Source organism: Thamnophis elegans, chromosome 1 (assembly GCF_009769535.1).
Source record: "Thamnophis elegans isolate rThaEle1 chromosome 1, rThaEle1.pri, whole genome shotgun sequence".
Taxonomy (NCBI): Eukaryota; Metazoa; Chordata; class Lepidosauria; order Squamata; family Colubridae; genus Thamnophis; species Thamnophis elegans.
The window spans coordinates 152,418,253-152,431,032 of NC_045541.1; the positions used below are offsets into that span (position 1 = coordinate 152,418,253).

Here is a 12,780-nt window from a genome sequence, read left to right on the forward strand (position 1 = left end):
TCTAATTACTTTCCTACAGCTATTATTTGTTCTCCAGTTATTGCTGCTAAGTACTGAGTCACCCTGTCAATAAGACCATGTTTATCGACGACTTGGGGACAGAAGAAAAAGAGGTTCTGCTATATGTTTCCAAGACCTGGCTCAGCAACATTGGAGATATTAAACACTTGTGTCTTCCTGGGTTTCAGGTCCTGTGACATCAAGGAAGGAAAGGGGTCACTGCAATGAACTTTAGCAACAGCTTAGCTCTGACCAAGGTCCTCATTATGGAGCTTGCAGTGTTACCATACTGGTGTTCAAGTTTCCTCCGTTATTACTGCTGCAGAATTTCAATTTCAATGACAACTATAGATACATCCCATTAGTTTCAGGACTGAAGTTCATAAGATGAGGACTATTTGACCTAGTTTTTCTTTGGAGCAGTTGCTATATAGTATGAAGATGGAGAACATTAATGAGTCCTTTTCCTGGTTCAAGTGACCCTGATCACCACCCAAAACTTCTCCAGGATAGCAAATGCTATTTTCCTCAGGCACCTGATAAATCCAGGAAGGTTCCAGAAGATGCTTAGGGATTTTCCCAGCAATCTGGCAGATAATTCTGTCAAGGGTTGAGGTCGGTCAAGCATTTAATAAAATTGCCCTCAATAGCCTTTTTGTGGATTCAGAGGCACTTTGGCTTACCAAAGAACTTCAAGAAATAGAGAAAAACAATTCCTGAAAACAGAATGTGAGTATAAGAGTTCACGTTTGAGGCTACACCATGCAGTTAAAGACAGTGAAATGCTTGCAATTCTCCACCCTTACTAAAACAGGGTATTGTCCAGCATCATCTTTATTTAAAATTACTGTATTTTTCAGAGTATAAGATGCACCTCCCCCCTCCCCCAAAGAGGGTGGAATTTGAGTGTGTCTTATATTCCGAATGTAGCTTTTTGGAAGCTTTTTTTCAGCCCTAATGAGGTGCTAACATGTGAAGCTCCTCCCCCACTTTAAGGGCAAGGCAAGAATTTTTCCTATCTTCTCAAAGGTTTCCTTCAGGCAAGTGCTGGGCTGGTTTGTTGATTCAGCTTTGTTACATTTTAAGTGCTTAAGTGATTTTAGCTGAATGCCCAGATTTAGTTAAGATTCCCCCCCCTCCCGCTGCTGGGGAAAGAAAAAAAATGGAAAAAAGTGTCATTTTATTATACTATTGTGTTTGCTTGCTTTTCTGGTGCTAAAACTGAATACCTGGTAGGCAGATATTTTTTTCCTATTTTCCTGCCCCAAAACTAAGGTGCATCTTATACTCCAGTGCATCTTATACTCTGAAAAATATGGTGTACAAAGCCTTCTTGGAAAGGATGAGAGAAGCAGCTATCATCTAGCCACCATGATGCTTTTACACAACACTTTACTGATAAACCTGCCCAGGATAGAGTCTGAAATAGCCTTATACTTTCATCTGGGGTTATTTTCAGTTTATAGACTGATGAAATGGTTAGGAAGATTTAGATCCATCCTGGTTCCTTTGATGGCCTGGGGACATGTGAAAAAATAGTCCTGGTAAGTAATCTATGGCTCTTTTTTAGGGAGATATTGTAACAAATGTCATTAAGAACATGTTGATGTGCACTTTTTTGGAAAATCAGTAAGATACTGCATAGGATTTCTATGAAAGATCATAAAACTGTAGATGGCAAACTTGTGCCATTCCACAACCCATTCAAAAGATGCTGCTCTTGCAATAGTAACATCATTATGCAAATATTACAGAAAGTAGATCCTCTCTGCAATTTTTTTTTAGTCATATGCAATTTTCTAAAATGTAACTGATTTCCAGCACTTGAATGTCAGGCAATCAAGTAATGAATACTTACATAATGGAGCAAATTCCAGATGTAATATATTATAAATTTAGTATCTTTGTTTTCATACCATTACCCTGAAGAATTACATGCACATTTTTAGGAATATACCAGATACTCAGCTACTTAGCTTTGTAAATATACTTATAAAAGTTATTACCCTATAATCTTACTAAAGTGTTTCAGACAGGCAAGTGATGGAGAATTCTCAATATAAAGGAGAAAGTACCAATATTTTCACTCACCTATACTGAATTCTGTTTACTTGTCTGCAGTTAATTCCTATCAGGATTAGATAGAAAGTCAATTTGTTGTAGTGGCAAAGACATCAAGCTAGAAACCAGGAGATCAAGAGTTCTAAGTTTTGCTTTAGGCAGAAAACCAGCTGGGTCATCTTGGACCAGTCACTTTCTCACAGCCCTAGGAAGCAGGCAGTGGCAAACCACTTCTGAAAAATGAGCAGGGCAAAGGCACTCTGTGAGGCTTCCTTGTGAAGAAAGGAACCTGCCCTTCCAAATGAGCAACACTGTGGTTGCTTCTATTTAAGAAGAGCAGCAAGCTCAAGCCTTTGGTTGATTGTTTGTTAACCTAGATTCTATGTGCCTTGTCTTTTGTCTTGAAATTTTATGTTATTTCAGTCTTGAAATCTTGTAACTGTGACTCTATAGACCTGGACCGGCTGACAACTCAACTACGATGCTGCTTGGTCCCTTAGATTTTGCTTGAGTCTCGTGCCTTATGGTTGGGATTTGGTCTCTCTCTCAAGACAAGTTTACTGGACGTTGAGAGACTTCATTTCTCTTATTTCTATGTATTTCAGCATGCACCTTTCCTTTGCCACTTACTATTTCTGTGAAAACATTGTAGTAAAGTTTGTAAATCTCTGGGTGTGAGAAAGACATTTCATGGCCTGAAGCTGCAGAGAGTCATGTCAGGAGAGAAAAAATAAACAGTGCAGAAAAATTATAATGTGAATTAAAACTGCTAGTGGGTATATGTTATGAGAAACAAACTGGAATTTCTGATAATTTCCAGCACAAAAAGTGGACAGGAAAGAGGGAGGAATATCTTTTCATGTTGGATTACCTACCAAACTAAATGTTAAGTAGCTGACCTATAGACATAAGTGAAAGATTTCTTTTTAGTTATCTTTCCTTCAAATGTCTTTCTCCTTAAACAGTGTGATAACCTAAAGGTGAACTAAGACCTATAGAAGTTAGAAAACAGAAATCATGCCATCCAAATTCTAAAAGGGAAAAAAGCATCTGTTTACAGAAGTTCTATCAGATGGAAATACAGTATCCAGCCAGACCATGATTTGCCACCACAATTAAGCCCAAAATTTATGTTGCTAAGCAATAACTATTAAGTAAATTTTGCCCCATTTTAGATTTTTTTGCCAAAATTGTTAAGTGAATGTTAGTAAGAGATTCTTAGATTCTGCACTGACTTTGCTTGTCAGAAGGTTACAAAAGGTGATCATATGACTCCAGGGCACTACAACTGTCATAAATATGAGCCAATTGCCAAGCATCTGAATTTTGATCATGTGACCATGGGATGCTGCAACAGTTGTAACTGTGAAAAATGGTACTAATTTGCTTTTTTCAGTGTCGTAGCTTTGAACAGTCACCAAAAAATGTTGTAAATTGAGGACTACCTGTAATGCAAGTAATAAATATAAGTGCATCCTTTCCCCAAGATATTGGTATGCAGATGTTTTGATATCTTTCAAATAAGTGAATCAAACTGATCTACCTGAGAACACATCATTATGAGAGTGCCACACCTCTGTGGTATTACAACATCAACTAGGTTTGACAACTGAATAGATATATTTATTTTTCGGCTGTGGTAGAATTAAAATGGTGGGGGGGTGATTTTTGCAATTGTGATGCTTGGCAGAGTAATTGAGTGTCGTGACTCACTCAGCAGCCTCATATAGATGTTAAAAAGGAAAGGAGAAAACATCACTCCCTATGACATCCCACATAGTAGGGGCCAAAGGTGAGACCTCTCCTCCCCAGTCATTACAAACCAGAATCACCAACAGGAATTGTCTGGGAAAGAAATTTATAACAAATCTGACAGCAATAATCCCTGCACCTGTAGATAATTCTTGACAGATAAAATATGGAAGAATTTATGGGTAAACAGCATGAAGTGGGAATATAAGTCTTAGTTGACAGAGAAATGTTAGAAACTAAAGAAATTAAGGATTATAAAAGGGAGTTTAAAGTCACAGTGGCAAAAGAATTGATGAATCAAGAGATGAAAAAGGACTTGGGGTGAAGATTTATTTTTGAATTTACAAAAGGTTTTGAACTCCTTGAAACAATCTTTGAGATGGAAGAAGGTAAGTCTGCAGGGAGATTCAATGCTATGACAGCAATTTGTGCTGGACTAATGTTTAATCTTTCAAAGCAAAAATAAAGAATTCAGAGTCAACTAGCTTGATCAGGGTTAAAATATGGAATATTTTTATATAAATCTGGAAAGCCTTTTTGGGGGGGGGGGGGTTTGCCGACATTTGGATAGAAATTATAACAATTTGGGTGTTTTGAATGGAGGCGAAGGGGTATGGAAAGAAGTAAACCATGTACAAGTAGTTCTTGGTTAAGAACAGTAATTGGAACCAGAATTTCCATCACTAAGCAATGAGCTGTAAAGTGCAATGTCACATGACTGTATGGCTTAGTGACCACAATCCTAGCAGTCCCGTTTGCCATTGTTAAAAGCGAATCACAGATTGTTAAGCAAGGACCTCCCCTTCAGGGAGGTGGCGCAGTGGTTAAATGCAGCACTGCAGGCTACTGCTAGATCAGCAGTTCAGCGGTTCAAATCTCACCGGCTCAGGGTTGACTCAGCCTTCCATCCTTCCGAGGTGGGTAAAATGAGGACCCAGATTGTTGGGGGCAATATGCTGACTCTCTGTAAACCGCTTAGAGAGGGCTGAAAGCCCTATGAAGCGGTATATAAGTCTACTGCTATTGCTATTGCTATTGCTTCAATGTTCCCTCTAATTTTTTTTCAGTGTGACCAGAAAAGTATAGTGTTTGAGCAGCACATTTTCATGCCTGAGCACCTGAATGTTTTTCACAGATGTCACCTAAGACAATGAAATCAGTATTATTTGAAACTCAAAGTTATGTTTATTCAAGGTATCCGCTTAATTAAAAGTGTTATATAATATCAGTATCACTTAACAATGCTCCTGCTTAGCAACCAAAATGTTGGCTCAGAAACTCTGGCATTGAAGCATGCAAGTCTTAAAGCTGTCAAGTTACAAGACCCTTGCATCCCTAACCCTTATGGGAAAAAAACCCAGGGGTCTTCAAACCTGACAGCTTTAAGGCTTGTGGACTTCAACTCCCAGAATTCTTCCTCCAGTCATGTTGCGGCGACGTCATCTGCGTGGATCTGCTCCATCTTCGATTTTTTTCACAGGGGGCAGGGCTGCTGCTGAAGATGCCAACGAGCCCCTGCCACCACTAGAATAACTGCTGCCGCCGCTTCCTCCTCCTCCAACAGCACCACCATATTTGCTGCCATGCGCTGCAGCTGAAGTGAAGCCGCCAAAGCTCCCGCTGGCGCCCCCGCCCATGGCAGCAGCGGCGGTGCCTCCCCCTCTGCTCGGAACACCTCAGCTGGGCACCGGGTTACCCCTGCCGCCGCCTCCACCTCCGCCATGCTTTTGAGAAGCCATGAGGCCTTTTCTTCCTGCTCCCGCCCCCTCCGCCGCTTTCCTACTAGCTCCTGCGGCCTCATGGCTCCTCAAAAGCACGGCGGAGGAGGAAGGGGGAGGGATAACGCGGGGGTCAGCTCAGGTGCTCCGCGTGGAGGGAGAGGCACCACTGCCACGGGGATGCTGACGGGAGCTTTGGGGGCTTCACCTCAGCCACAGCGTCGGGCGGCAAATCTGGCAGTGCTGTTGGAGGAGGAGGCAGCAGCAGATATTCTGGTGGCGGCGGGAGCTTTGGGGGTTCACTTCAGCCGCAGAGCCGGGCGCAAGCGGCTAGGATTGGCCGCCCACAAAGGACCTCCCCAGGATTGCTTGGCTGAACACAGCGCGACTGATGCTAATTTGAGCGGCCACGGCCGGCACAAAGTATGCTCCGTGCTCATCAAAACAAGTCTGGGGAGGTCCTTTGCAGGCGGCTAGAACTGGCCGCCTGCAAAGGACTTCCCCGCGTTTGCTTTGCTGAACAGGGGGCGACTGACGGTAATGAGCGGCGCAGCCGGTGCCTAGGAGGTACCAGACCGGCTGTGCCGTGTAAGCTCCTGCCCCCGTGCCCGTGCTAACCCTAGATTTTCTGATGCCCCTCAACTTCCAGAGCCTGTGACAGAAATCACTGCGCGGCAGTTAGAAACTGCTGTGCGGTGTTTTCTTGCCATGTGTGTGGCCACACGGCCGCGCATCTTAGAGGGAACAGTGCTCCCCTTGTGACTTCAGTTTGCATTATCTTTTAGCACTGTAAAAAGCTTTAATAAAAAGTATTATCTTTTTAAAAAATAACTTCCACTAGCACTAGCTAACAAACTAACAAAATAATTTACGAAAAAACAAGAGATCCGCCGTCTTCATACTGGGTATAACAAACTGCCATTCCAGCTATATGCATTATCACATCCTCAACTATCTATGTATCTAATAACAGTTTATTGTCCCAATCCACAGTGTGCACTAGAGCAGTTGCCTTCATTCTTCAGAAAAGGAATTGTTTCTAAACTATAATTTTTATTTGAATGATACCAACCCTTTTTTCTTTTAAGGCCTTAATTGCCCATGACAATACAGGACCTATATCACTAGCAGTGGGATGCAAAATTCTCATGTTATGACCTTTTTTAAAAATATATCATCAAATGCTAATAAGGAAAAAAATTACAAAGGTGTTTTCAGAGTTCCAACTGTTGTTGACTTAGCCAAAACGTGGGGAAAAATGTGGCTGCCAAGTACATTGTGCAAAGAAACCAAAAGGATGTCCTTACATGCCCCAATATTGTATATGGTAATATACAAAACATTTTCAGCACCTGCACAATCTACCAGCACACAGCTTTTATTGCTAGAAAAAAATTCTCAGAAACTTTATGGCAGTGAGCCAGAAGTGAGTTTGTTGCATGTTAAAAGGCTGCATTCCTTTCCGTCAAGTGAAAGAGATTTACCAATCATGTACTGACAGTAAGGCAGCTGCAGATTTACCCAAAAGAGAAGTCCAATTCTCAGAACAGTCAGCACAACTTTTTCAAATGTTTTATGAAGAAAGTGTTGTTGTTGTTGTTGTTGCTTTACAGTGCAAGATTTTGGTGAATCAAAATTTGATTAAACCCAAATACCCCATTCAATAATTCCATGGATTAGTCGTGGAAAAGTTTATGGCGATGAGAGAGCCAAATAACAAGGCTCCAGGATTCATTCCAGTAGGTTAGAAGCCTTTGATGGGAGTCCTGAGAAATATATATTTGAAACAAAGGATCTTCTGTGAGGTTGCTTTTTCATGAGCATGCCCTAATGGCAAGAGTAATGTTTCAGTGTCTGAGTACACAACTGAAAGACAGGGGACTTTCACACCACTAGGGAAAGATTCAAACGCTCAAAATCAAAGTTAACATTCTCCGTAAACATCACTCAAAGTGTTCCACAGGAAAACTTCCAATTCAACAAGACTTACGTTAGTCCTTAAAACTCCCAAATAATGCATACATGTGTCCTAAAAATCTACTTTATTTTCACAAATGATAGAAATCATAGGAGGTCAACATAACAGACATGAAACTAGAACTGGTCCACTTTGCTTCTCTCAATGTTTAACATGCTTTAATATTTTTTCTATGTTTTCTATGATTTATTTTTCAAATCACTGCAATCATGTAACTTTCAGCAAATTACAATGGAAAACATCCATAACATTGAAATGCAATTATGCAATCATAACAAATATTTTAAATTACCTTAAAACTGAAGCACTTAAGTAACTTCTAAAGTGCTATCTTCATTCATTAAAAAGGCTCTCTGCAAGAACTCCATTTTAACCTGCTTCCAGAAGGCAAACAGCCTCACTTCTGGTGATAAAAGCTATTCTACAATACAGGGGCCTTAATGGAGAAGCATCTTCTCCAGGCTTTGGCTCCTCTGATCATTTAATAGTGGAGAATTCCCAACAGTTTTTTAATGTGTGGATGGTACCAGACTTATTAATTCTAGTTGAAGGAGGCAGTCATGCAGGTATCTTAGTACCAAGTTCTAAAATCAACAATTTAAATTGCTCTTAAAACAACTGAGAGCTAATGCAGGACTCACAGTACAGATGGAATATGTTCTGGGTATCTAGCACCCATTAGCAAATGGGTTTTTGAATTTTCGGTCCAAATGGCATTTAAAAGCAATGCCACATAGAACATGCAGTACCAGGTAGTTACGAGTTATTGTTGCTAGGTCCTTGTTTTGATATTAATACAAATTCAGTGGTACAATCTGAAATCTGTTGTTTTTAAAAAAATCCACAGAGATGGCATTTGAAAAGGTACTTAATAAACATGGGTTTTGTAAATTATCACTCAAAGGTTTCTCTCGCTTGTGTAAGTAATTAATGTAAAATACCTAGTTTTATGAGAGAAAAATCAAGGAAATTACTGTATAGGTCTTATTAGAAATAATTAATGAGAACATCAATGTTACATTAGAAAAGTAAGAGGCAGCGGTCTGAATAGTGTATCAGCAAAGGCTATTAAATGCACAGTAAAATGAAACATTTGAAACAAAATTATGAATTTTAAAGCTAGCATTCATTTTATGTAATGAGATTTTCTTTTAAATATGGCATATTCCAAATAAATATATGAGACTCCATTTAGTAATTGAATATGAAAAATGACTGGAATGTAATATAACATAAAGCCAAGGAATGGAATGGAAGGGGAATGGAATTGGAATGCTTCTGAATCAGCCACATCTGATTTAAATACAAAAGCCTGACTTTCTGACTGCCTAGTCAAATACCATCTGCTTACAGCTCCAACTTCTCAAATTTAAGAAGAGAAAGGACCTGAAGAAAATTGCCCTCCAGCCTAAATCCAATCTAACCCAGCAGCATATTGATTGTCATTGCAGAAAGCTTGATTACAAAATGTGAATTATAATTTTGATCTGGAAACTTCACAAATTCTACCAAAAATGCCAAGCACATAGGGCCTTCTGAACTTAGGAACAGAACCGCACATACCATTTTAGTTTATAGTGGAAAAAAATTGTCTTTCATTCAAGCTTGAACAGATGCACACTTACTTAGCTTCAGCATTGCATTTCTAATGAGCCAGACAAGCTGATGCCCTTTATTTCTTTTTTATTTCACTTTCCATTCTTCCTGTTCTTTGCCACATTGAATGGAGAATTAGGCCTAAACATCTGGAAGGTCTCAGACTGCCCACTCCACCACCTGGGAAAGACAGTCTTATTGTGAAGCTACTGAGTGCAGCTGCCCTCCGTCAATCTGCTCTTGAAGGGTTATTATTCTACTTGAATTCAAGAGATCCAGATTCATGACTCAGCTAAACTAGGTCTATATTGAATTGGGGGGGGGGGGGATGCTTCAATTCTAGAATTAAAGTACATCTGACATTTAAAGCAATTTATTTGCAAGCTATGAGGACAGAGATGTCAAATATGCCTTGCTTTTCTCCTTGCATTAATTACTATTTGCCGACGCCAAGTATGGTTTTCAGTACAAATTTCTTCCAACTCAATTCACAATTTAAAGGGAATTGCATAAGCAGTGCTCTAAAAATATCTACTTCCTCTCTGATACACCCTCAAAATCATAGTGGATAAAATTTAGCTCTGGGATAGCTTTCTTTAGCAAGGCTAAATAAAAATAAGAATTACAAGTTACCATTTTGCAAAGTCTGTGCCCGCGACTCCTTTCCCAAGTTGACATGAAATCCTCCAACAGTTTGAGTTTTTCCTGCTGCTACAAGAAAAAGAAAAGGAAAAGCTGTCAAATATAACATATTAATGGCAACATTTCAATGCATCTTGCCCAGACTCTCTTTTGCTAAGCATTTCAACCTAACAAACATCAATAGTCCTAGACTCTGAGGCTCCTTTTATGTGATTATGAACCTCAAGTTGCTGCTGCTGCTGCTTTTTTCCTTCTTTCTTTGGCGTCTTTCTCAGCCTCCAAAGTTCAGGTTTTCAACGTATTTTTTGTAAATAAGCAGCATAAATTATTCATATATAATGTGTGCATAGGCTGCTCAAAAACAATTCCAAAGATTCATATTGTATTAGAGTTCTCAGAGGCATAAAAGTAAAGATTCCCCCGCACATACGTGCTAGTCGTTCCTGCTCTAGGGGGCAGTACTCATCTCCATTTCTAAGTTGAAGAGCCAGCGCTGTCCGAAGACATCTCCATGGTCATGTGGCTGGCATAAACGCTGAAGGCGATGGAGCACTGTTATCTTCCCACCAAAGTGGTCCCTGTCAGCCTCTGCTTCACTATTTGTTTTCGGCTGCCATTGAAATGGGGAGGGAGTGGCATGGTATTTGGGAGGAGCAGCTTTCAGTATAGGAATGATTGTAAAAAGGGAGTTTGTTCTCACCATCTATTGCACATGCTGCAGATAGTGGATTTGCTGCCAAGGCCAACTGTATGGCATACCAACCTGATGATGCTTTTTGAAGATGAAACCCATATGACACCTGAGGGGTTTGCGGATTGGACTATGGGATGGGGTTACCAGGAGGGGAGTTGGGTCAAATATTGATATCTATGATTACGCACGCTTTTGCCTCAGATCTTGCTTTGCTTAGCTGCTGTCTACTCATAACCAGTAAAAGTACTCTTAATTCTGCAAAATTGAGTTGAGTGGTTTCTTTCTTGGTTACTGAGGGAGGCTGCCCTGACAGTCCCTATTTTTCTACTCGTATTTGTTACATGCTTTCGAACTTCTGGGTTGGCAGAAGCTGGGACAAGTAGCAGGAGCTCCCACCATTACGCGGCACTAGGGATTCGAATCACTGAACTGCAGACTTTCTGATCGACAAGTTCAGTGTCTTAGCCACTGAGCTACCACGTCCTGATTACTATAATGTTTAAGGGCTTAACACCCTTCCAAAATGTAACCAGTTCTGTTCTGCACTTGACCTTAATCTTTCTCTTCTCCCAATATCTCATCTCTACCATTTCTGATTTTGCTTTTATCCATTCTACTAATCAGATCAGATTTATCAAGTCTAGCATTCCTATTTCTTGCACTGACCAATCAGGTATCTCTGGAAATCCAATAAGTGGTATATGGAAGCTATATATACTTTCAAACCACTGGCATCAGTAGTGTACTATTTTTCAAGCAAGGAAGGTTTCAACACACCATATTCTTTGGACGCTGCAGAGTATAAGACGTACCTAGCTTTTGGGGAGGAAAACGGGGGGGGGGGGGGATCTGCCTCTGCTCTCCCAGCAATTTGCCTTCTTGCAGCAAACAGTACAAATGATATACACAGTTTATGGTGTTACATTTCAGACTATACTTGTATAGATGCTGTTAAAATTGATGTTGCTTTCTGGAAGTATGTTATTCTCTGCTATTTAAAAGAAGATACAATAGCACTGGGCCTCTTCAGATCAAGCATTTATTTTAAAAAGCTTCATTTTGTTAAGTTGCCTAGAACAATAATAAAGCAGTCTTTCAATTTCAGTTTCAGCACGGGCCTCCCAATGATCAGCTGTTTCAGGTTGCAGGGATTTCCATAGCCTATTGAGGCCTCCTCAAGCCTCAAGCCCCTTTTGCTGCAAGGAGTTAAATTGCAGGGAGGTAGAGGCCAAAGGCTGGGGGCCGGCGGGTGGGTGGGGCTAAATTCAGTGTATAAGATACACCCAAATTTTCACCCTCTTTTAGGGGGAAGAAAAGTGCATCTTATACTCTGAAAAATATGGTAATTAAGAGACACTGATGGGCTTATCCTTTGATTATAGATGTCATGGAAGATGTCTAAGAAATTCTTTGAAACTAAGAATAGTACATTATCAAAGCAATGCAATGCAACACGGGTGTCAAATTCACAGCCCAGATGTGTCAGGCCCTGGCCATGCCCACACCCGGTTTAGTGAAGGGGGGAAGTCACGCTATGTCACATAACCATGAGAGTTTGACAACCCTGGTCTAAAATGTTGTTTGGTCATTAATACATCCTTTTCTAATCTTATACTAATGTCAATCTTATTTTCATCACCATGAAAAGCATGAACGTTTTTCAGATAACAGTCATGAGCAATCTTAGCTGACAGTCTTTTCTTCTATCAGTAACAACAAAGGGAATAGATTTTGCAAGGGTTTGCCTTAAAGATTTGTTACTTCTATAATCACATCTATAGCCCTCTGTTGAACTGAAATAATTAAGTCATCTTAATTTGTTGACAAATCTAGATAAGAATGCAAGTCGTCCCATCCAAGGAGAACATTATAATAACTACACTACTGTCTACCTTATTTTAAGAATTAGAGGTAATGTGAATTTTTTTATAGTGTTTGGATATTAGATTTGTTCAGAAATACTAAACCATTACATGAATGATCTACATGCCTGATGAGAGAAAAAAGTAGGGCAGTTTATACGGCTCAACCACCTGTTGGTATGATACCGTTAGGAAACCAGCATTGTTATTGGAGGAGCAATTATGACAGAAATAAGAAAATAACCAATTAGCTGTGGGTAACCAATTCTTATCTATCAAAAACTCAGTCCAATAACTACAATACTGCATTTAACATACTGACACTCTCAAGCACATATATTCATAGATGAGCAATTGTCCCTGAAGTATTTCTTTATATATGCTTTTGGTAAAAACATGTCAGGGCTGTTTCCTTCACTGTTATTCCAGAGACTTTTATAATCTTCTATAGAACCTATAAGGGTATGCACAGGATTA

At 39.9% G+C, this 12,780-nt stretch overlaps 1 protein-coding gene across 1 annotated transcript in view; it reads right to left on the reverse strand.

Annotated features, from left to right (window-relative positions):
• Window positions 1-12,780, reverse strand: part of BRF1 (BRF1 RNA polymerase III transcription initiation factor subunit) — a 214,012-nt gene that overhangs the window by 180,043 nt on the left and 21,189 nt on the right. The window contains 1 exon segment of the mRNA XM_032235340.1: window positions 9,739-9,816. Within this exon segment, the coding sequence (XP_032091231.1) occupies window positions 9,739-9,816 (78 nt within the window).